The 26,243-nt window shown below is 39.3% G+C and overlaps 1 protein-coding gene and 1 long non-coding RNA gene across 2 annotated transcripts in view; both read right to left on the minus strand.

Moving 5' to 3' along the window:
• The window catches only part of LOC308192819, a 30,416-nt gene extending 21,057 nt beyond the window's left edge, over positions 1-9,359 (minus strand). The window contains exon 1 of the long non-coding RNA XR_013949140.1: positions 5,521-9,359. This is a non-coding gene — a long non-coding RNA (uncharacterized lncRNA). The remainder of the gene's footprint in view (positions 1-5,520) is intronic.
• The window catches only part of CD247 (CD247 molecule), a 55,037-nt gene extending 30,746 nt beyond the window's left edge, over positions 1-24,291 (minus strand). Inside the window, exon 1 of the mRNA XM_080586743.1 lies at positions 22,603-24,291. Within this exon, the coding sequence (XP_080442869.1) occupies positions 22,603-22,660 (58 nt within the window). The 5' untranslated portion in view covers positions 22,661-24,291. The remainder of the gene's footprint in view (positions 1-22,602) is intronic.
• Between the last annotated feature and the right edge of the window lie 1,952 nt (positions 24,292-26,243).

The raw sequence follows: 26,243 nt of genomic DNA on the forward strand, positions 1-26,243 counted from the left end.
TCCCACGCGCTGGTTTTGACTAAGGGTCAGTCCTGCTCCCTCTGAATTTAGCAGCATGCCCTAGGAACAGGGTCCAGCGTTGCTGTATTAATGGTACTTGACTGTTTCAGGTCTGGTACCATTAATGAGCCCCTTTGTCTATGCATTAAGGCACCTCAGAAGTAAATGAACGCTTGAGGTGCACAATCAAAATCACTGGGGGAAACACTGACAAAGGCACAGAAATCAAGGCTAAACATGGCAGTAGGTTTGAAGTGGGGGAAACTCTAAGAATTCACTTCCCCATAAGAAAAAAAAAGCAATCAACTCCTCTGTATGCCAAGGCAGAAGAAAGACCATTCAAGCAACAAGCATGAGGTTTCTGACATACCTGGCTGACACCGATCTGAATGCCTCACCACTGAACAAACTGTGGTTAAACATACCAGGCACTGCAACACTTGCAGTCAATTCAAATAAGTTTAAAAAAAGACAACTTCACGCAGTAGTAGTTCCTTAACCATCATTAGAGTTGTTACAAGCTTTTTTCTGAACTTCAGATAACAATTTACATCTAATTCTTCCTCGTACATCTTACAGGAGAGAAGGGGAACCATGAGCTTCTCGATTTACAGATGTTTTGTTAATTATAAAGGCATAATTTGCAGGGGAATAAGTTGGCAATGTTCTGGGATTTCTCAGCAAAGATAAATGTGACTCCTTGGATGCGTTATTATAGATGTAACCCAAGAATGCCTTCCTATCATGCCATCCCAGAGCTGCACGAGCACTGTTCATGCCCCATTCTACGATTACTAGCGGCACACTTCAGCAGGCAAATTTCCCTGCTCATGCTGGCAGCTTGTTCCAGAACCTGAGCTGCTCTAAGGGACACAAATGCTCTAATTTCCATCTACAATTAATTTAATATTAATTTTACTCTAATTTGGTTTGCTCCAACTTTTTTTTTTAATGTAAATATATGAAAGTACAGTTCCCCATATCTTCTTCTGAATGGGAATGCTATCTAAATAACAGATAACATGCCTACACTCCGTACTATTACATTTCATCTTATTTCTACCAGTCCATGAAACAGTCTGATATTAGTCTGATTTTGTGTTGAAGACGTTCTGGTCTTGCATCATCAGCAGATCTTCTTCACATACTCCTACTTTTTCTGGCTCTGTTATTAGCTATGAAATTAAACAGTAATATCCAGATAAGTTATTAAAGATTCCCACTAATCATTTCTTTGGCCCCAATTTTCTTCTGCGGCATGTCTTACTGACACTTTCCGGCTAGTCACTTCACTGTGCCCTTTACAATATCTACTCTAAACTGCCTTCTCTGCTCCATGTAGCACCATGAAAAATGATAAGGATAAATCTTACCATCCATTCATATGTGAACATAAGCAATAATCCCTTATGCAGTAATCAGTTTAGTTGCCCTCATAATCAACCTCTGGTAAAGCTGCTTTGCATTTTCTGTTACTTCACGTACACCTTACCTGTCCCTTATGCTTTTTCCATAGAATTTACCCAGAAGCATTTCAACCCACTGTGATAAAAGACTAACCAACTTGTAACTGATCACTGTTCTTCTGTTGCTGAAGTATTAGGAGCATGTTTGTTGTTCTTCTGTCATATGGAAAACTGACCCTGTAGCGGTTCAATCTCAATTTTAGCTGGCCAGTTAGTGAAGGAGTAGGAAGGATTATTTACAGACAACCAATGCATGAGAAGCTGAAATATCTGAGGATAGAAAATGTTAAAGGGAGAAAAACAAGGAATGGCAAGGACAGTTCAGGCGGACAACGTAGATGTTTATCCAAACCTACGTACTTACCTGCAAGAAAGACACTGCTATCACAACTTAATGCTGTGAGCACAATCTTTTATTAGATGACTCCATAGTTCTCTCCCGGATTCTGTGCTCATCCCTATCTATGTAAGCAAAACTTTAGGAAGGTCATTTCTACCTTTGCCTTAGAGGTCACGATCAAAGCAGTGTTTGAATTGCATCTTTTCTCTGAACCACAGCTTGGCTTCCCAGAATCATTTCTAACATGAAGAAGGCGATACAAAGGTGAGTTACTGGGCCATCAAATCTACAATTTTCCCCTTAATCTTCTGCTTTGCTGCTTATCCTCTGATCCACTAACTGATGCTTTCCCTTTTGTTCCCACCTGGGCTGTCTCTGCAAGTAGTTTAACCTTTTACAGAATATTTGCCTCATTCCCTCCTCCCCTTTTTTTCATCTTTGCCTTCCTCCCCTTCCATATACATCTTACAGAAAAGCTCTCCGATTTTAAATCGTCCTGTAAGAAATTACAATCAAAATGGGGCATCAGTGACCAAATAATCCCATGTAACCGCAGAAGGCTCGATTCTGCATGACCATGGAGGTCCGTCCCACTGCTCTTATTCATCTCAGTGGAAGTTCTAGCTCCAAGCCCCTCACAGCATCAAGCTAAAAGATTCACCTGCCACCACCTTATAAATAATTTAATGTTTGTCTGATGACATCCATTGTGTCTCAGAGCTCTCCTGCCTCCACGAACATGAGGTGGCTTCTGCTTCCCTTTTCTTTACAATCAGAGAAGGGAAACTTCACAGGACTCTATTCTGATCCCTCATTTATTTGGTCTTAGTGTGACTTAGTCATTGAGAGAAGGCTCTGAATTGAGGATCTAAAAACTGAAATTGAACTCAGACATGGAACAGTCTCTTTCAAATCATGCAATTATTTTCACTCATATCAGTCCGTATGATGTATGGATTTATACTTCAAAGACTACTACATAAGGAAAAGATTAGTGCCAATGATATGATTTGGTAGGAAAGGGGGAGGATAACAAAGAATAGAGAAAGAATAAAGGAAGGAAAAGGAAGGGACTACAAATTCTTTGGAGTTATTCAGTTCTCCTTTGCCTCTTCCCTAATAGCACTCATAAATTGTCTCCTGGTAAAAGAGAGGGAATGTAATGATTTTTCTTTGTACTTTGCACTCCACAGTCCCTCTGCAGGTACCCTGGACTTATTTTCTTGCTGGATGCCTGCACAGAAGCTGTGTCCCACAGCGTAAATTTGCCCTTTTCCTGAAGCCCCCAAGAGGTCTGCGTATTGTGGAGAAAGAAGGTACAAGCATCGTGCTGGAAACATAATGATACCGAGTGCTGCATCTGCAGAAGTGCATGACAGCTCATCTCAGATGAGCAGCTCTAAAGCCTCTCTGCCCGGGCTGCCGTGACACAACAGGGTCTGAATAAAGCAGGTACCCGACAGGAAAATATTAGGAAGTTCCTCATTCTACTCTTTGCTGGTATGAGTCCCGTTGTTCAGAGCTCCCAGGGCTTTCCCCAGGAAAAAACAAAACAAAAAAAAAACAAAAAAAAAAAACATCAGATGACCAATGTTGCGTTTCCATCTAAAAAAAAGCCATTCTTTTGATGGCCATCACCATAAAGATGCCACAGAGCACAGCTTTGTGATGCATGCTGTGTTTTCTTGAAAAGCATTTACAATATTAGAATACACCTATTTTCCACATGCAGAGTACTGAGATATCATCTCTTAAATGTTTCCTTTATCAACATGGAATTGGCAAAACTAGGAGGAAATAAGGAAACACCCCATAACTAGTTATGTTATTTTAAAACCTGGGTCACTGAAATTGCTCAGGATGCTTTTTGAGTCATCAAAAGCTATCCATTAGCAACAAACGGTTGGTAGTACTGCCAGCATGTAGGTGAGGTAGGTTATAAAAAATATGTGCTCGCGATATCTTGCTCTTGAACATACTATGAAAATTCACCTTTAGTGCAACTTTAGTGCTTCACCTGTAGTAAGTTCTTTACGGGATGAAAAAGTCTCCTGTAGGGTATTTATTCAATATAACTCAAATACAACCATTTTATTTCCAGTGTCTGGGGGAGCATAACTAACTACCTGATTATTCCTTTCTCCCTCAGCTTCCTAGGATCCTTAGTTGTGCTATATGTGTAGCTGGACTTCTTACTTCAAACCCCAAATTAATACTGTTAGCTTATTCCTTTATTTTTTGTTCTGCACTGCGTTCTCTGATGCATTAACACCAACTGTCAGATAGTGTTTATATTTAAAAAAGAAAAAGGAAAAAAAGAGCAAGACACTGTTTTGTCACTTCTCCGAAACAGCCTAAAATAACATGGACACAGCTGATGTTTTTTGATTGCCTATATAAAATATCATATCATCGTGGTCAGTCCGAAACCTTATCCAGCTAATATTCTTCGCAGTACAATCTAACAACAGATGTTTAAGAAATAATATAGAAAACATGACACAGGTGGAGTGATCTTTCCCTTATATATCCACTCAGCTTTTGACAATGGGTTGTTCAGGAAATTACTAATGTATATTTCACGAGCAAAGTCACGTATGAGGGTGAAGGTATTAACATAGCTATTCTTATTTGCACGTGTCATAGCACTTACTAAAAAAATAAATAAATCTGTATTTCCACTTAGCTGTAGGGTAAGTCAGAGGCAAAGCAAGTCAGATTCAAAACACTTCCAACAGATAAGGCACCGAACAGTTTTTCCCTAACAGTACAGAGATGGGATGAAGAAAAATAAGTTTACAATCCAGACACAGTTAAAACATTGAGAAGTAACATGGCAAAGTTAAAAATAAAAGGCATTTTGGAGGTGTGCTGTTACAATGCGAGACTGATTATACCAGCTGGGTCTGCATCATCTTTTCTTACACATTTGAGTTTTTAAACAAAAACCAGCACAAGAATTGTTAGTGAGTTTTGCTGAATATAGTCCAATTAAAACGGCAAAGCCTCCTAGCAAAAACAACCCAAAAAGCGGTTTGATGTGGGAGAAGGGAACAAGAGGAACATAGAAAAACAGATGGGAGACGTAGAGTATATAGGAGGTAGGAGGTGATGAGAACTGCTATATAATTTCTTTTAAACAAACTCCTAATTCTACAAAACACATTATCCTCCTGAGCTGCACATCCAGTAATTCACGTCCCCCTTTGTTTTCCCTTTCAGCTGAATCCCCAGCTCCTAGAATGAAGCTGTCACTTCAGCCAGCAGGTGCTTTCGTTCCCTCCTCCAACCTACAACAGTTATGACAAGAGATTAAGAAAAACAGCTACCCCGGGCAGCCCAAGCTGGTGTGTAATAAACGGTTTAACCCTGGATAAATCAAATGACAAGTGTGGGTGGCTTTGATTGAAATGACAAGGCAGTTTGTCACCCATTGTTCTGTCACAGAGATCGGCAGTACTAACATTTTCTGCTGAGTTGAGGGGAAAGCAGCCTGAAACTTGTGCGTTTTGGAGGCTCTGCACAAAAGGCATTGAAAACAAAAGGGGTCAGCCTCAGCACTGAAGTGCCTCTCTTGCCCTAAACAAGTCAGCAGTGGAAGAGACATAGTTTCTAGACTGCTCTTCCAAGAAACCACCACTGTCTTTGGAGACAAACAGAAACTAAAAACAAAACAAAACAAGAAACATCTCGAGCTCTCTTGCTTTTAATTACCTGTAGACTTTTGTCAGAGGTGCTCAGCTACTCCTTTACCATAGGGGCTGCGTTTTACTCATTGATGAGTGTTCAGTGCCATAAATTAACAGCAACTCGATTGCTGCTGTATATCGTTAACCAATCTTGAGTGCCCCAGGTGGCTCAGTTGACACTGTTTCAGATGTTACAGGTATACGTGCTTAAATATAGCAACTGACCCCAAAAGATGGCATGCACCTCAGTCCTGCAAAGACGTGTGTTTCTGTTTAATCTTAACTTCCATTTGTGCATTAATTTCTGGAACACATACAGTGGTACACAATCAGAACCCAAATAAACATCTTACAGAGGCTGGTAAGGGGAACAGGCACAGAAAGAGGCAGCAGCTGTTTGAAGCTCACATGGCAAATCAGTGAGAGCCCCAGATCCAAAAGCACTGCAAATGGAAAAGGAGCGTGACAGCTTCAGATGACTCCCAGCAGCACGAGGGGCACCGTGGCTTTCCTTGATAAGAGGAATTAACATCACAACTTCAGACCCTGTGACATTACCGAACTTATTCATTGTAGGAATTTGAAGGCTGTGGCCTTACTGTGTTTTCATTTTCTACACCCACACCGAGCCGTCGTGAAAGCCCCTCTGGTTGTAGCCATAGCCTTAGCCTGGCACTTCTAATGGGGAAGACATTCAAAACATTTTCAGCCTCTAAGCCTGAAGAAAACTTCTGGTGGCTCCTCTGCCTCCCACTCTCCCCACTCCTTTTCAACACCTTGGAAAACCCCTGCTGTTTTAAATTTACATACCTCTTCAGTTACAGCTGCCAGCGTTTTGGGTTAGTCAGATGTTCATCATCCTGCTTCTTTGCCAAGACCAGGAGCAGGCCCTGCTGAGAGTTTGCTACCCAGCACTAATCCACGGACAGCTGGGTAGACCCAGACACATTGACCAGTCTCACAGCAAGCCCCTGGGAACTTACAACCTTACTACTGCCCTTCACACATATTTCGCTTGAAACAAACAGAAAATGCTGTTCTCTATTAAAACGTTGCCAGAAATGAGAGAATAAACCAAGGAAGTGAATTGATGCCCTTTCTTTCCACTAAAGCCTTTAACTTAACACAGCAGTTGCAATATCGCCTTTTCAAAAGAAAAACAAAGTCAAAACAAAGATTTCCCTTCTGGCAGTAACACAATAATCTGTCATTTTTCTACAGAAGAGCGTGTTCATGTTTTTGGTAGTCATTTCCATCTTGACCTTCTTCTAACGTCAGCTGTTGATGTCCCGTTCTCTCAAGGAAAAGTCAACTTTGCCATTTCTGTCCTAGGGACAGTTGCTTAAGAAAAATACTGTGGCCTTACTCTTGCAGTTTCCCATGTCATTAGTGTTCCCAGTAATAATTAGGGCAGTATCATAGAAAGATTCTACATTTTTAAAGTCCATTCTCATATTTTTTATCTGTTATCGGATGACTTCCCCCACCCCAATGCCCTTTGTATCTAAACCGAAATGCTAACTGATAATGTCGTTCACTCCTCAACTCCATGTTTCTTTACGCTTATCATTTGAACAAGTCTGTAGAGTAACTTTTGCTTGTTCTCTTGCTCTTATCTTCTGCGTGCACCCAAGACTCAAAGTGACCCTCTAACAACTCTAGAAGAGCCAGTCTTCAACGCAGCTCCTATGACCAACCCATACCCAGCGTCAGACCTGAAGTTCATGTTTGACAGCCTGTCTTTGACAGAGATCAGTAATAGGTGTCCAAGAACAAGATAATCTGAGTTTTGGGATCTTTCTGAACCACATAAACATATTAACTGATTTTTTATTCTTTTATGATATAATACCTTTTAACTGCATAACCTTTCAGCATCCTGTTGTGAAGCACTGAATAGAATTTAACGATGTTCTGTGTAATACTGGTAAGCTTGTGAAAAGGTTTCAAAGATGCCATTTCAACAAACCGTACTGTTTTCCTCTCTAATCTTGATATGAACCATTACTATTCTGAATTTTGCTAGCTCTCCTCCACTGAACTAGCTAGTGCAAATTGTCCCATAAGGATGTCTGCTACGTCTTTATACGCATTCTCCTTTCTCCTCCATCTCTCTTTCAGAAAGTTTGCTCTCTTCAAAATACTGTGCCCTCTTTTACATGCAGTTATCACTCCACTCTCCCCTCTCTTCCCTCCACCTTATTTTCCTTCTCCCTCTCTCTCAAATTCAAAACAGTTGATACAGGAAGATTCAGAGCAGCTTAACTTACACATGGTGAGTTCTTGGCACTCCTGAGACACAAGGCCATTTAAGATTCTGCTATTTGGACTCTTAAAACCTTCAGTCAGTTTTGAAGTTTCATCCTTAATGCAAATCATCATAAATATGTGCACAAATTTAATTATAACTTTGTCGATAGATCTTGCAGTGATCACTGGTGTTTCAGCTATGCTCTGCTGTTTTTCTACCTGTTATTTCTTGATACTGCTCATCATCCCAGCTGTACCACTGTACCCAGTACATCTCACTTCAGCCCAGTTGTACAGAAGGTCTGGCCTCTGCACGCTGGATGTGGCACTTATTTTCTGACAGTCAGGTTTTGCTTTGCCTGATGATTTTATTTTTTGTTAAATTGGTGATAGCAAAGATATAGTATCTTACAATTTATCTACTACTTGCTTCAGCACTTCATTTATCTGCCAGTCCTTTTTATTCTCGATGCAACAGCCTATATGGAGACACCTCTCTTATCTTAACACAGGTTTCTATTTATATTGCTGTTTTTGTTCATAAATAGCAACAAGAAACAACTTCCTCTTGCTTTGGCAGAAAACTCATAACCGAGGGTCCTGAAAAAAAACGTTTTAAATAAATAGTTTCTTACCAGTTCTACTCTAGTCTTCCATTCTAATAGTCCATCATGAGTTTAGGCTATAATGTAGCTAACAGGTAAAGCAGTTAGCATTTCTATTCCTGGCTTCGCCAGAGACTTTCTGAACAGCAGTTAAATATTTTGTGCCCTGATTTACCACATTATAAGAGAAAAGACAGGAACATACTATCTCAGAAGAATAGTGTGAGAACCTTCATGCTTACAAAGTACTGCAAATTTCTAAGAAATAATGAAATTAATGAATGTAATGTGGTTAGCAGCAAGTGCTGATGCAGTAAAAGATAAAAAAATTCTACACAGGGAGAGTAGAATGTGTTCATGAGATGATAATTGCTAAACCCTGCTAAGAACACAGTTTATTCTGCAGCATAGGTGGTGTCAAGCCACATTCCCAAATCATGTTACAGCCCAAACAGAATCAAAGGCTACCACATAATTCAGGGACAAGGTTAAGACACAATTCATTGTCCTGTCTGCCCTACAGGACCAAAATGCGTTTTAGACACAGTGTAATTGCAACTATCAAGAAGTGATTTTACTGCACAGCTTGACTGATTTTGCACAGGGGCTTCTTTCTGTTTGCATTCACAAAAGAGTCCATTTACACTGAGGCTTTTAGGGGATTCCTATTCATATTGCAGCACTGATACTTCCTGAGATGCTAGTAATGGTTAAAAGCCTGGTGTAGCCAGCCTGTACTGTTTTCTTAAGCTGGGTGTAACACTCACACAGTTAGCTCCCAATACACGATGCTGGGTATGAATGCAACGTGTCACCCATTAAACACTCTGATAGTGATAGGTCTCTGTTGTTTCATGACCTGACACGATCCTCCCACCAACAGTGGTCCTCTTGGAGGAGGAGGAGGTGACTGTAGGAATAGCCTACACCTTTGGGTTTGCAATGTGAACAGAACACTGATCTTAAAGACATATCAAGGGTGTATTTCTTTATGGCAGAGCAGCACCGTTCTCCTACCTCATCACACGGCACAAGCAATTAGACCTGTCTCGCTCCTTGTAGCCCAGGATGTCTCAGCCTCACACATACAGCCAAGTCTGATAACATAACAAATCTCAGGTGCATCACTGATGGGAAGGTGAATAACGAGAAAGATATCCTTCTACCTCTTGCTTTTAAAAGACAAAATCCGGGTAGTACTTCAGAAAGAGAGAGGAACTAGGGTAGAAACAGAGGAGGTCCCAGAAGCAGTACCACTCCCTGTCTTTGAAATAGTAATTTCAAGCTGAAAGTAAATTTTTTATTATTCCTCACACTAGCCGAGAAAACATTCTTGCCTCTCCACTTTGAACTGCATGTATGTAAGAGCAAAACTTCACTTTCCCACATAAAAACAAACCAGAAAACAACAACAAAACAACAAAAAAACCTGCTGTGAATTTGATAAAAGATGAAAGAATATAAATAGATTTTGTAATTTTAATATGTACATAAATAGCGGCAAACAAACACTTGCTAAAGATCATCTTTGTTCCTTATTAAATTTACATTTTAAAATGCCCTAAATAATGGAAGCCAAACACATTTGAATGCTAACCTACCAAGTAGCACACATGAACGGAATGGGCTTGCACAGACCTGCTTGCGGTGTATCCTTACAAAGCCATTCACACATTTTTGTATTGCTGTCTGCACATACACTTGTGCAATGACAATAGCATCTGTGTTTTTCTCTGGCCCTTGACTTATGAAGCACAAAATTTGCCTCTAATATGCTTGATTAAACACTGTGTATTCTTGCATACCCTTCAAACATGTAAACAAGAACAAAGGACTGTGGAAGATCTCCTTGGCAAACTGTCTCTTGCTCCTACATAGGGCCATATGATAAAATCCGTTCCATAAACTCAGCAAGCTCTTCCTGAAAAAGATAGCAATTTCTACTTCCCTTGCCCCGAGAATAATCTACACCAAAACTACTCACACAGTGCAAAACCTTCTATCCCCCTAAAGTAATTCAGCGAGCAGTTTAAAGCTATTTGTTCTAACGTGCACTCTCATTTTTATTTCATCTTCTCTACTCCCAGTGTATTTTAGACAGCAGTCATCATCTCTCTCAAATCCTCTGCACAAATACACAAGTGAGTGCTCTTTTACGCTCTACCTACAGATGTTGAAGAGGCAATGTTTTGATGAGCTATATGTAAATTCCATTCAAAGTGCCCCTTGCCTTTAGGGCTCTATTTCAAAATATTTCATGCTTCTCCCCCCCTTGTCATCCCTCAGCTCAAGGCCCCAAGATTGAAAGGCTCAATAGAGTGACAGCTCTGGAAATAAATAAATAAATAAATAAATAGACATCCCAAGTAGGTTTCAAGCAAGCTCACACCCCTCTGGTTCTCGAATACTGCCCAGATAATAGGTAAGTGCCATGCACCAAGCGTTTTCCAAGCCACATTATAGATATTACCCTGTATAAACCAGCACACCCTGAACAAAAGCTTTGCTGAAGTATAGCTCCCCTTAGGCAACTTTGCTTCTCAGAAGCCGAAGACCAGGGAGTTCAAGACCGAGGTGCTCTATTTTGTGCCTGAGGCAAAAGAGACTACATACATTGAGCAAATAAACTGCAGCCAATCCCCAAGGGAAGTCCTTGCTTTGATGTCTGGTTAATAGTTAATGCGCAGGGCAAGTCCTCAGTAGCCAGAAGCTACCTATGAGAAAAGAAGCAGGCAGTCATAGGAAGACAGACAGCTGAGAGCTGCACTTGAACATCTACTGAAATAGCAAGGACTATTTCCATTAAAAATAATGTATGTTTGAATTAGTCTAAATGAGATATTTGTGGTATCGCAATCATCCTGTCCCAGCATAGGTATCCTCATGGGAGGGAGAGGTGGCTGGAATAATTGTGCACATATATTTGCAATCCCAATTCTGCAGTCTCTAAACAGTAACACTCAGACACCAGACAGGTTAAACACCACCACGCTAAGGGCTGCACCAACATTCAGAGTGGCGGCATGCATGTGTTGGGCTCCTCGGTGGGCAGCACGGGGAGTGGTAAATATTTTCATCTCTAGAGCACATTTTCTAAAGATCTCAAGATGCCTTCTAAGCGTGAAATACCATATAGGCTGCAAGGAACGTTATTTTTTACTCTCTCTCCACTTTGGGAAGACTAATAGTGAGCCCACAGATGAACAATTACTTTTTTGTTTCATTGGTTCAATTGAATCTGGAAAGGTAAAGGTTTTTTTAAAGAGAGGGAGGGACAGAGGTTAGCCATTCTCCCAATGCAAGCAAAGGCTGTCCTGTAAGCAGTAAGGGCCACTTACTGAATGTAGCAGCAAATTCAACACAGACGCTGTTTTCATTTCCTATATATAAAATAGACTACACTAGAGGATCTAAAGCATAGTTCATAGGTCTCAGTCTTCAAAACACCATTGAAATATGCAAATAAAACTCTTTTTGTTTAATCAAATAGCATATCTTCTTCAGGATCATGGGTGTTGATACTTTCTAAGTGTTATCAACAACTTGAGAAGCAATTAAAAGTTAGTTAAAGAATATGTATGTGTGTATATATATATATATATATATATCAAATAAGCTAACACAGCAGCCCACCTTAAATAAATTTGGACACTGGCTTATTGGAAAGACCACACATATTGCAGTGGCTTTCTAAATGTCACTCAGTGAATCAGCCACTATTAAAAGCACAAAACTTCTGTCCCCATTTTCCCATTTTCTTGCTCTATCTAAAAAAGCATTATTTCACTAAGGGGAGAACAAATCTGTGAAGCAGTGAGGATGACAGGAATTGTCAGAATTACCTCCAGATGTCTCTGACGAGACCCCAAGGTTCAAAATTCCTGATTTAAAGTTTACATTTCATTCATTTTAATTTTGCTTACTGTCTTAACAGCAACCTTCCTAATCTGATAAAATTAAATATATATATTCAGAACTACAACAGAACGAGATAATGTGGAGTTGAATGAAATACGTTGAAAATAAAAACCTCAAAACAAAGCACTGCTTCAGGAATACAACATCTAACTGCAGACACCAATAAAACCATTTTGTAAAATCATTTATGCAGGCAAATTGAAAAATAAATGCTAGATAGCTACTTAGAAGCACTCTTTTTCCTGGGTGTAATGCACTTTCTAATCTGAACACTACTATGTTTTTACTGTAATATGACCCTGAAGTTTCAAGAGGTGAAGACCCCACTGGATCTGAAGGAATAGAATGAGAAACGTGTCCTTTCCAAAACTTTTGTATGTACTGCAGTCATTATGGAGGCAGCAGCAGCTCACAGAAACATAGCTAAATTGATTTTACACTAGCCGATAACAGCACATTTCCTTCCAGCACAGATCTTTGTGTAAACTGCAAAAATCTGGCTGAGCACTTTGGTAAAAGCCCAGCCAGTTAGCCCGAAGTAAAATCTGTACTGCTGTCATTGGAGAGCTGCCGAAACAAGAACACTAATTTAAAGCTAGGTTAGGTATATTCAAATAAGCACCATTTTCTAACACACTAACATGTCCCAGTTAGAAGCGGAAAGTTTGATAGAAATTAAGTATTGTACCCACTTTACTGTTACAGCATATAGACAGCATATTTAGAGGTAAGGCTTCCAAATCTTTTTAAATGCCTGAAGCCCTCCTTTATTGCTCCAGACAGCTCAGTGAACATACTGGGCTTTCTCAGGTTGCCTCTTCCCGATTATATTCCATGTTGCTGACTCCTTCAGGTCCCTACATACCTTAAAGATTTGGCAGCCTAGGACCTTCTTCTAAATCTGACAGTCCTGCATAGGTATATGTGGTTTCAGAATTGGCAAGATCATCAATATATAAGCAGATGTTATTGATACTCATAATTACGTTATTTTTATGTACCTGGGGATAAGAGAATACCACCTCTGTGCCCTGTATTGCAGACAAACTCGCACACAGGAGCTTGCTTAGGGTTATGCTGTTGCTGAAATAGAGTCACTTCTAGAGAAAACACACAAAATTTTGTAAGAGTGGATGGGGAAACTCCCAGGTACACCCTCCCTCACGTAGCATTGACCCTAATTATAAGGCTTCTCAAAACAGGCAAGGAGAACACCAAGTCTTCTTCAGAGCAAAAATACATCTACTCCATTGAGTTCTTTTGTTTTGTTTTAAAACACGTAGGTTTAAGTAGGTAACACCAGTTCATCAGAAACACTTTGCATTACAAATTCTGATGACACGTTAGTTAGGGAATGTTTTTAGACTCGCATCAGAATTTCTCATCAAAACCGACGGGTGTCTCTTGACTAGCTCAGCACGTGGGAGTCCCAGCCAAACTCCTACTCTGAGTCAGACAGACCAAGGACTTGAAACTGGGTTTCCCTCTTCCCAAACACAGAACAGTAGTTGCTCAGAGACTGCTTTGTGTCTCACAAAAAAATACTTTGGAAGGGTTTCATCTACCCTAATAGAAAATAGTGAAAAAAAAAAAACAACCTTGGAAACTTTAGCAGAATCAGAAAATCATTTCCCTCTAAGCTTGATTTTAAACTTGGTATTTGGTCTACTAAAACCATCACGTCTAACAAATAGACTTTTGGCTCAAGATGTAAAAAGAACAGCAAGAGAGAAAGAGAAAGGGGGCAAACCTGTTAGCTACTTCTTTGCAGCTGAGAAAGAAAATCAGATAAAAACATCTTGGAAAAGATGTTACAATAAGATAGGGCTGAAGGTTCGTAGCTGTAACTTCAAGAGAGTTACAAAAACAAACAAAAAAAAAAAGTCTCAAGCCTGAAAATCTGCTGCTTTTCTATCAGAAGAGACATACCTAACAGCAACAACAAATGCATTATAGCACTGCTGGATTTTGGGGTAAGTAGTAAAATAACATGTGAGTTATTAGAAGAGATTAATTTATCTGCATGAAAAGACAGGACAGGGAAAATTCCAGTTCTGTCTAGTTTGCATTAATACTACAGGCATCTGAAATTTAAGAGAATTCCAAACAAGGTAAATTAAAACTGCTTCTTTTAGAGAGAAATAATTTAATGAGAACCTCCATTTTTTTAACATTTGAATCATGGAGAAAAATCAAAGATGGGATCAAAAATACATCCTCAGAAAAAAGATCAAGTAATGAACCCAGCATGCAGAACTTCTTGTCTCATTATATTTCAGGCACAACTCTTAAAATAAATAAACAAACAAACAAACCACACTCTTGATGATCTGTAGTTAGTTTCAAACTTTTGGGGATGGATTACATTTTGAAGTTACAAGCAGTCTTCATCAGAACTTCAGATTCCATCTGAGAAAGCATTGCTAATCATCTGGGAAACAGTCACCTTAAATTACTCCTTTAAGCTCTCTCACAAACTTTACATATAAAGAAAATGGGTTTTCAATAAAATTATTCGTTATTTGCAAGGGAAAAAGAAATCCACACGTTCAGCAAGCAAGCTGTAATTGAGCTTGATGCAGAAAGTAGAGTCTATCTGTTAAAACGGGGGATGAAAAAACAACCTGAGAAGCTAAATTCCGTAGGACTTTTATAGTATGTGTTAGATGTTCATTTTTTTTAAAGTAACGGGAATGACGTTTGACCCTCAGCTAGAAATCCAGATTGGTTAACCTTGCTTATCTTCTCTGGTCTGCTGGGTGTGGCTACTCTCATAATACACAACTGCTTGGTTTTACATGTAGAAGATCAATAGTTTCAAGAAGTTAAAAACTAGACAATTTGCAATTGGATGTTACTCCCTTTTCTTCTCAGGAAAAGGAAAGTAAGGGATTGATGTTAAAAAAACGTGGGTTTAATTTCATTTACTTTCACCAAAACTCTCTAAGATCACCACCTGCAAAGATTTCATTCAGCTACTTTATTCATCAGAGTAGTCCCCAGCAAAATTTACGCAGAGAAGTTAAATTTCCAGGGAGAGATTAAAAGAATCATAAACCCATTACTAAAGAAGAATATGTTGCAGGTAACAGGAGAAAAAATCGCAGGTAACAAACATGAGGTCAAATCTATTGCTACTGTAAGCCTCCAAAGTCAGTCAGTTATCACATGGATTACTTCGGTTGTGTTGCATTTGTAAGTCTTCAAATCGCAACAGATTGTAAAGTGCGAAACTAATACAGATAGCAAGGATTTTGGCATTTCCTGAGAAATATGGAAAAAAAAATACATAAAAAATCAGAAAGGAAAATGCGTGCTTACGTTACTTCATACAATACCATTCCCATACACCTCTCCTGAAAATCTGTTAAATTCCCTAAACAAGTTCTAGTCTATAACGACTAAGACTCCCAGAATGAGTTCACCCGTGCACACTAACTTGGCCAGGTATCATGCCTTTAGGTAATAAACCATAAAAATAACAACTGAAAATTAGTAGTAAGAAGAAATCTGTAGAATTTGAATAACATTCTTAAAAAAAATCAAAAGAAACTGATCTGTTTTACAAGACCTTTCATGAACAGAGGAACTGTACGCAGAGTAATTCACAGAATTGTTTGCTTGTTTCTTAGAAACCAGCTGTAGACAGACTTTTTTTACAAGGTATCAATTATATAAGTATTTCTCTCTCTCTCTCTGTAACCTGTATTCCTTCCTTCAGAAAATGGGTTGTAATGAAACTCACAGGACTTCATTCTGCTTTTCCTCATAAATGCCTCCTCATGCTTGCAAAAAGTGCTGCTGAAATCACCTTACTTACATAAAAGCCCAAAGCAATGATACTCTGTGAATTCACATCATGGAGAGAGAAACACAGATAAAGAGAGCAATTACTCCAGATAGTTCTGGTAAGGCTTCTTTATTGCAACAGTTTTACATGGCCAGATGGGAAATGATGTAAATTGCAACAACAGATACCAGGTAGAGACAGAAATGAGTTTTCCTACCAAAGACTTGATGTAGGGTTCTCTGAAAAAATGAACTAACACTTAGTGATTATAAGGCTCTAATGTATAAGATGATACGAGTCAAAATTTTTCTTTTTAAAGGTTTAAAAATCTGCTGTATTAACTGCCAACTGTAAGATCCCAACCCAGCCGCACAATTTATTTATAGCTTTAAAAGTCATCACTCAGACCATTCAGCTCTTTCTGAATGACAAAACAAACATTTGAAGACTAGGAATGTGCAGTATCTAACTATAGGAAGTTGATTTCTTTCACTTAACTGATATTTGATAAGAATATTTCAAAAGGGATTCTGTCACACTGTTCAAAACTCTTGCTTCAAATCGATGCGATAAAGTAATAAATTATAGTACGTTAATTTTTAGTTTGAGCTGAATTTCTGTATTAGAGAATTCAGAATTAGTATTTTTAACCGAAGTATCTCATCAGTTCAGGCTCTGCCCCCATACATCAATGCCTGCACTAAGAAAATCTTGATCTACTTGCAGGAACCATGTAAGTACAAGGGCTTGCTCTCATCCATCTAATTACCAACTGGACATTTCTCTTTTTTTTTCCCCATTCTGAGCCTCAGTTTACTTTGTGACGAGATGCATGCCGTGAGGAATTTGAATGAATTTGTAACACGTACTTATGCATTAAATATTTGTGAAGCATTTTAATATATATTTAGCTTTGTTTATTTAAGGTTTGGCTGTCACGGGGATGACAGCAACATTTTAAGTGAAATGAATGTAAAACACTCATGCTTCTAGCTGGAATAAACTGATCATAAAATCTGAATGAACAATCAGGAGAAGTTTTTTTTTTTTTTTTTTCAATCACATAGCTCTTTCCTTTATTCAATAGCCACTAAAAAGAAATAGCACACCACCAAAATTAGTGTTCTCTTATTAATTTCCTGGATATTGCATCTTACCCCATTAGAAAAGTGTTTCAGTTCATTACTCACTGACTTTATTATATATATATATATTTGTTTTTGAGATTCAAATTTTGGGGCACTTAAGAAAGCTTTTAAAGTGTTCTCAGGTTCTACAAGTTAGATTTGCTTTTTGACCAGACGACTATTTTCAGTGCTTGCCAACCACAAGCACTGTGGCAGGCTGGCCTATCGCTCCCCAGAAATAGCAATTGCCTTAAAAAAAAAAAAAAAAGTGACAGGTTATATAGCTGTTTCACTCTTTTTCTGTTTCTGAACCATGCAGGTTTGTAAAGGAAAACTTGTGATAGTTTATACTATAATTTGCTGACAATTTTTCAACCTTTTTTCCTCATCAGCTTCCATCTAATTCTAATTTATCTCACTTCTGTATTATCTGAGCTTTCAAAGAGTAAAGTGTTAACTTTATGGCTTCTCCATCATTTAGAAATAAAATAAATTAAAAAAAAATGTTCTGCTACTAAGAAAGAGGCAGGATGGAGATGAACATCAGTCAGGATATAGAGATGAAGTTTTCACCACGATGCCATTCCATGACAGAAGTAGGCTAAATAGTCTGAGCATTTCATCGGACTCAGCAATGTGTTTGCTAGAAGTGCTGTGTTTAACACACTCTCACATATGGAAAGCATGCAGAGATGGAAAACTCCCATCTTTCTCAAATCTTCTCTCCTTCATTCTGTGTGTCTGTCCTACCTGATTGTCTCCATTTCCAATTGGTAAGACCAAACAGAGGGAGACTGTAAAAACTTGACTATAATAAAGTATTAGGAAGAAAATACATAAAGGGCTTCTAAAAGTCGATAGTTTATTCCTAAGAAACTTATAGGGATTCAAATATTTCCAGTGTATATGGCTCAAAAATTAACATAATTTCTACTCCTTAAACACAACTGGCATAGATACCAATGCTTGTGACCTTTGAGGCTTAGGAGCTAGATGTTTTCACTCCTATTTTTAATACCTAAATCGTCAAGAGCGAAAGACCTACACATCCGTAAGTCTAACCTTCACAAAGATGGACATACCCACTGTACTTGGCTAAATACATGCATTTCCACTGTCTCCCAAGATTTGTGCACTTGAGCGAGTAGACGGAAGAACTGCAAACTAAGTTTCTCATTTGCGCGCATATTTTATCTAACTTACATATGCAGTTACTAACCAGTTGCATAGGACAATGTGGAGTTAAATATCTCCATTGCTTTGCTGAAGACATTGGATTTGGACTGCCATGTTTTAAAAACTAAAAATATGACATTTTTTGAAGGAGTAGAACTTAATTAACAGAACAATATTCAAAACCAGTCTCAAAATATTACATTATACACAGGTGGAAATTGGAAAAATTTGTAAAACTTCAGCTTCTTAAAGACTCTGGACTGGCATAAATTGTTTTCTTAATGCTAAAAAAAAAAAAAAGCAACATCAAGACTTTAATTTAGCTGTTGACTGTCAGAACACCGAAAATCAACAATATACATACAAGTACGCATGCAATCAAAGTAGATCCTTTTAGCAAGATAAATGTTTTATAAGTACTTTTAACAAGTTGTATCTTCCATTCATGCCACTCTAGCAATGTACTGTATTTTCTTGCCAGCACAGCGATTGCATTTGACAGTCCTACATAACATATAGTCATTCGATTATATGACGAATTGAAGGGGGTATTTGGTGTTCATCTGCAGTTGTGCAAGTAAGTCTTTTTTCTTTACTTTATAAAGGGAGTTCGGTTACAGTTTGGAAATTGTGAAGAAAAAGAATTTGTTTTCTTTCTCTTTTTTCATTTTTAAATAGGTTTATGCGTGGTGATTGTCACAATTCAAATTTGCGTGAATAACGGAAAATGACTGTCAAAAGCATTCCTCGCATGAATGTCCATTCATAAATTAAGTTCTTGTCCCCTTTAAGCTGCCAGGAAACTTCTTATTTTTTCCCCCACTTTGTGTTTTTATACACATATTCTTAAGGATACACACAAGAGAAATACAAACGTATTTTCAGACAGCTTTCTCTATTTTGTGTATATTTCCCATCTAGCATACGTGAAAAACAACAAAACGAACACAATCATTAACTTCTTACTTCATTTATTAGGAATTTTGCTTGGAAGGGTTCAGAAAGCTCTTACTCTATAACAAGCATTGGAGAATTGAATATAATACTGCAAGTGCTTGACAAATGGCCCTTTAAAAAGAAAGGCTACATTTGCCTACATTTTGTTCAATTTGCTAATGTGCTAGTCCACAGTGTTGCCTTTTTTTCATGAATTATTAATGAATCATTGTGAATGGAAAAGAGAAAAAGGAAATAAAACACGTAAAATTAAGCCTTTATATTTTTTTCCTGGTCTAGCAAGAATTCAGCTAGGAGAACTTAAGAGACTGGGCATAAGGACATGGAGATAGTAGCCAAAGTTGTCTGGTTTTATTTGCTTGGGTTTTCTGGATAGTCTTGTAAACAACTTTAAGTTTACAAGTCTTATAGTTTGCAGATCTGCTAAGTCATCTCATAAAAAGGAAGGAACAAATGAACCCTAAGACCCGTGATCTGTCCATTTTATCTTCCTGTCCATGAACCGACTAAAAAAACAGCTCCTGGTATCATGACGCCCAATGGGCAGAAGCCACAGTTACGCAGACCAGCAAAATCTTATGAAAATAAGCTGTGCTAGTAATCTCCGTCAAAGGCTCTGGTTTCCGCAGAGTTAGCAAAAAAAAGAAGTGCACTGTCCAATTCTGAAAAACGTGATTTTGTAAAGAAGTGAAAAATAGGGAAAGACTCTCCTTGAAGAACTCTGACATATATATTTGTATACATATGAGTGCATTATATATTTACATAAATCAAAATGTCATCAGCTTTTTTTTTTTTAAAAAAAGGGAGCAATTCTACAACATCGCCCACAATACTGACTTACTGCTATTAAAGCCTGCCATACTTCAGACTAAAAGCACTGTAAACTATACAAAGATTTTAGCTATTTTGATTGCAATATTTGTGTAGGTCTTTTAATATTCTTCTTACGTAACAAAGATAATTAAAAAAAAAAATCTGCTCAGAAGTTCGAGACTTATTTCTAGATACTTTTCAATAGAAGGATTATAGGAAGACCTGAGCTAGGCTTCCAGAGCTACAATTTTGTACCTTTGAAGCAGGCCACACAGAAAACTAAACAAGCATATGATTAAACCTTTTCTCCATAACTGCTCAAAGGTCAGGACTGAGCATTCTGAAATTTGTGGTCTAATGTCAGTAATTCAAAATCAGCATCAGAATTTGTGGCCCATCTCTAGAATTATTTATTTTAAAACAAGACATTTCTCATGCCTGACGTATTTGCGTCAGTACTCAAAAGACCAAAAGGACAGTCTTTACAAGTTCATCAGTCCCAGTCTTGGTAGCATCTTTAGACTGGCTGCTTGGAAAGTAAGCACAAATGCCTTACAGTGAGGTAGAATAAAGTCGGTCTAAGGTGGTATGCAGCTTACTGAACTCTCTATCCACTCTGAGCTTGTTTTATGAAAACTTTATAAAAGTTTACTTTATGCTAAGAAAGCTTGAAAACACTCCAGGAAGCAGCAGCTCTTTGCCTCTGTTCTGTTTGAGCTGAAAAGCCTCACCTGTTTGGTCTCGTCTTCAAGCTAAGTTCATGGTGATCTTACACGTTTGTTATTGTGTATTTTGTATCAATAACACAGCAACAATTCCACAAATTTGGTGTTACCTTTCTTTTATACTACCTGTACTCTTACATTAAATACTACTAGTCTTTGAACTATTGCAGCTATCCAGTGAAAAATACTTCCCCTCAAATTCACAGGCAACCACTTCAAATCAATGGCAACTGTAACTTACTCAAAATTTGAACCCATGTACTCTTTGCCAGTGTGCATACTCCAAGAGCTGTGCACAAAAGACCCTCATAGGGCTGCCCCTAGCCTTCTGCAAACTATTACGTATTTTTCAATAAAAGCTTTCTCCCCCAAAAGTACAAATAGGAGCCTGAAATATCAATATCGTGGACAAAATAAAAGGAGAAAATGCAAAAAGGTATTTTCAGATACTATTTGAGCTAAAGTAATTTCCTGAACTTCATAGCCCTATAAAATATTTTTTTCTTGAGAAATCTTAAGGCTGTATACACTTCAAAACTGTTTCTCAAAGATCGAGGAAAAGGAGTTTCTATTCTTTGTTTACACCTTGGACCCACATCTATGCATACAAAACAACGTACAAAATGCATTTAACTATCAGAAAGGGACACAGGCTTGTTAAATGCTGCACAAACAGAAGGCATACTTACCAGAGAGAATGCGACTGTACTTAAAATCTTCCTCAAACAATGTCCACAGATTGCTAGAAACGGTGCCAAAGCGGCTGCAAAATCTTTCTCTGATTTCCAAAAAAATTGTAAGTAAAAAGTCCTTTGCAGTCACCAAAGCTCTTTAGCGTACGGATGTTGTGTTTGTTAAGCACTTGTACTGTATACGTTGGTGAAACTCTTCCAGTGGATTTTGTTTTAACGCATGATCGAATGCAGCCTACCCATACCTCATAATTGCTGACTTCCCCAAACTCAGGTTTTAGCCTAGGCCTTCCCTGGGTGTACATTCAGTTTTCTTGCTCTTTTGATCTCCTAAGCTATGAAGAAGTACATTCCTCTCCCCAAAATTAATGTGACTTCTGAAGATTTGTGCATGCTAAAGCTGCCTCACTTTCTGTCCAAGCAGGGCCAATGTATATACCACCACAAATCAATATATAAAGGTAAAGGCGTTTTCATTTTACTCTGTGTCCAGCAGAGACAAGCATGGAGGTAAAGATACAAAGGGAAGGATCCTATCCACTTTTATCAGACATATGCTCTTCTATACCCAGCCTGCTGGCATGCATTGCCACCAACCACCCACTGTATGTAGCATGGCTGTAGCTTTACCTAAATAGATTGAGAACCTCTCTTATGCTGATTACGTTTTCATTCTGGTATCAAACTTCTTTTAAATCCCAGGGAAGACCACCCAGCTGAAGGCTAAAACCTTATTTAACGACTAATTTTTTCCGGGCTACAGTGCTCTCTCTGACACAAGAAGAACTTGCCTCACCACCTGCAGCAGCCGGCCTCACGGCCCACCACAGGACATTGTTACAGCACGGGAGTTCATATTTCACCAGTCCTGCAAACCCAGCTCCGAACCAGCCCATAGCTAACTGCAATTAGGGGGATGCATGTGGCTGAAGATCATGTGCAGGTTCTCTCCTGTGACCCAAGGGCTGGAGATTCCACCATGGAGCACAGTGCTCTTCCCTCACCTCAAGAGTCTTAAAATAGCGCCTCACAAAATAAAAGCCTGCCTTACCTGTAACATGGAGCTGTGCCTGCAGGGTGACAAAGACGGTGATCCTCTTCCACTTCATCTCACTCCGGCAAGCGGTGCTGGGGTGAGCGGCGTGGGGCGATGGGGAGGAAGGCACCTCTACAGGCTCTGCTCTTCTGGCTGCCTCCACAGGAAGCACTGCTTCTATAAGGGCTTTTGGAGTCCACCTGCTGGCAGCCACCCCAAAACACACGTGCCTTCCTCTGCTTCGCAGCTTCTGAGGTCTGGGTTTTACGTTCCTGGTATTGATGCTTATGGTTTCCTTTTGTATTTTTATTTTCTCTTTACAAGATTTTCTTCTCTCTCTCTCTCTTTTTTTTTTTTTTTTTAAAAAACTTTGATGGTTCCTAGGACATCCCAATTCAGTAGCTCTAAGAGGGGCCTAGAAAATGTATCTGGTATCAAATTCAGCATGACTTCAAAAGGGATGTAACTATGTCCATGTCTAAATAGAAGTCTAAAATTATAAGTGATAGATGCTTGTTCAAGAGTGGCTAGCTACACTGGTAAAGATATCAAGTGTAGCTTTATTTCTAAAGCTCTGACTGAAATACGGAGTTAACATTAGCACCTGAAAGTTGCTGTACTCCCCGGGCTACGTGTCAGCCTTCATCACGGGAAGTTGGACTCCATCTGTCTCTGCAGTTTCCACAGGACGTAAAACACCAGCACAACTGGCACTACCTGGCTCCTTTCAGTCGTACGTAACTCTGAACTGGAGGTGCCTTTTGATGTGAACATACCATATCTTTGTATTTCCAAAAACTCTCTGTGCGTGCAGCTCTCTGGAGCCATTTTGTCCTCAGAGCCAGCGCAGCCCATACAGAGGAGAGCCCGTGTCATCTCTGTGGGAGAGCACAGTGTGCATCTCCTCCGCGCTAGGCTTGAAACAGGAAGCTGGGCAGCCTCGAGCTACGTATGCCACACCTACTGACTGAGCAGGCCATGGCATTCAACCTTCCTGCTGCTTGAAGCTGGCCTCTAGTGAGATGCTGCGGTAGATCGGCAGGGTCCGGAGGAAGGAAGCGCGGTTTGAACCTGGCTGTGTCCCGGGAATTTACAGGACTTTTCAGCCACACAGTCTAGGCTCTTCCGTTAGCACAGCACTCAGAGCAACACAAAACAGGGCAGGTGCGCCCAGCTGCAGTGCTCACAAAGCCTCATTTCCTGCAGGTCCACCTTCTCCCTCCAGCACAGTCACTGTGGCACCTGCCACACTCCCCTAAGCCCCTTCTGCCCTCTTGGCCATCCTGTACCCTCAGCTCTCCCTCCCTCTGTGGGGCCAGGCACCCCGCTGCGGGTAATGTAACTGATCTGAAGCGCATGTGCGTGCGTGTGTGCTGACTAACCCAGCAGCCCCCTGTGAAAGTGAAAATGCCCTGTTTTTTCTGCTGCTCTGAGGGCACTAATAAGATCTCTACAGCTACCTACACAAAACTACAAGTAGGAGCAGGTTATGTTTGAGTCTCCTTTGTTTAGCCGGATTGATGTTGACCCCCCAGGTCAAAAGTTGTTGTGGTGGTGGTGAGAGGCAGACTGAGTCAGGAGAATCACAATGCTTGTTTCCTTACAAAGCCAAGCTAGTGATCAAATCTGGCGGTATTAAAGCAACACTCAGTAGGCAGCAGTGGAAACTACACAGGCAACAGAAAAAGCACACTTGAACAGTAACCCAGCAAATGTCACTCTGGAGAATGTGTTGCACTACGAGGTGAAAAAAAACAAAAAAGCGACTTGTATTAACAGTATTCTATCATTTCATCATGCCTTCACTTGAGGACCTCGATGTACTTTTGAAATTCGTGTTATAAAACCAGGGCAGTTAAGCTTTTACAGATAAAAGGAGGAGCAATCCAGCATAACAAAATGAAATTAAGAAAGGTGAAATCTGGAGTTTTAGAAAAGTCTTATTGAGAAGGAGACATATAAGAAAGAAGTAGTTTCTCTGGTGAAGTGTAAAGGCACTTATAAGAAAATAAGATAAAATACTAATCGACATAGTGATGCCAGCTCTCACTTTGTAAAACAGACAAAAAAACCTCACATGATCTTTTTCAAATGTGAATAAACATGTTCACTTTTTTAACCAAAATAAAGAGTAAATTCAGACAACTGTGAATTAGAAAAGCCATAAAACATGACTTAGATTCACCTTAAAACCAAAAGCTCAAACTTTCCACCATCAGAATACAATTGGCTCAACATAAGATTGCTGAACATTTATAATAGTAATACTACTAATATATTTCAGGATGAGAGCTTAAGTTGGGAGTGAACAGAAGTATCTTAAGGAATAGTGGGTTTTTTCCCTTTTTTTTTTTTTTCCTCCCCAATTCTAATTCTTAGAAATGAGGGAGGAAGAGAAATGTGCATCCCCAGCAGATACGGGAACAGCATTGGTGATAACTATTTCCCAGTAGTCCAAAGATGACTGGCAAGGTGAGAGTTATGGGCATATAAGAAGTAAGGATTTATAGTCTTTCAAAAGCAAAGTCAATTGAAATTCTTGGAAGACAGAGACCGAGAAATTCATCACCTTGCCATCTGAAGTAATGAAGGCTAATACATTGATAATTCAGTATAATCCTTTTATTTAATAATTATTATATATGGTACTAGTCAATATCAAAATAATTAAGACGCTGGTGTTACTACAGTGCCCCAAATCCAGTGCTGCATGCCATTCTGCAATACCTCGACACTACTGCTGAGCCTCTGCCCTCTCCTAGCCTCAGGGAGAGTTTCCTGTGTGGCTTTTCTACCCCAAAAGTTGCAAGAGGCTGGAGATGGGCTCTGACTCACTGTCAGGCAGTGAGCAAAGCACAGCCCACAAGACCTGCCACACACTGGAGCTGGAAGTCCCAGATCCGGCTGCGCTCAGGTACCTGGTCTGTACTCCAAGGCGAGCCAGATAAAGCCCTTTCTGTCCACCTTGCTATGTAACAGGTGATTGACTGAAATAAGGAATTAGTGAGAGGAAAAAGAGCCCTGCTCCCACTGCAGGCTGCCTAAATCTCACTGATGCCTTATTCAAAAGCTAAAATAATATCATACAAGTTATTGATATTTTTGGGTAACAGTCTCTTCAGAGGAGCAAATGGCACTGCTCATCACTATTCTGCTGACCCCTGTCTCCTCCTGTTATTGATCACAGCTTCTCCCTCAGGCAGAAAGCCAGCAAATTATCACTTTGAATAAAGAGTTGAGGCCAAAGGTAAGGAAAAGGAATGAAGAGCTGTGTAAGAAAGCAAGATTAATGGCCACAGTAGGCACACTGGGAGAACAGCAGTTGGGCCAGTGTGTTTTGATGTCTAGATAGGGAAAGGTCAGAGAAATGGAGTATATGGACTTCATTTAGAAGTGTGGGCAGAGTCAGAAAAAGGCTTTGCATGATAGCGCCCCTAGAAATTCTCTCCTCCCAATCCCTCATCTTTTGCAAAGAGGCAAGCTTATCATCATAACTGAAATACAATGAAATTATTCAAAAGAGCAATCACACTTGTACTATGAGTTATTCTCATAACAAACACAACATTGGAGATGCAAATCACATACAGGTGAGGGTTGCAGAAAAAAGGGAAGTGGTCTCTGCTCTAGGAAAAAGCTGTTCTGTCTTCATTTGT

Source organism: Anser brachyrhynchus (assembly GCF_964034855.1).
Source record: "Anser brachyrhynchus genome assembly, chromosome: 1".
In the NCBI taxonomy this organism is placed as follows: domain Eukaryota; kingdom Metazoa; phylum Chordata; class Aves; order Anseriformes; family Anatidae; genus Anser; species Anser brachyrhynchus.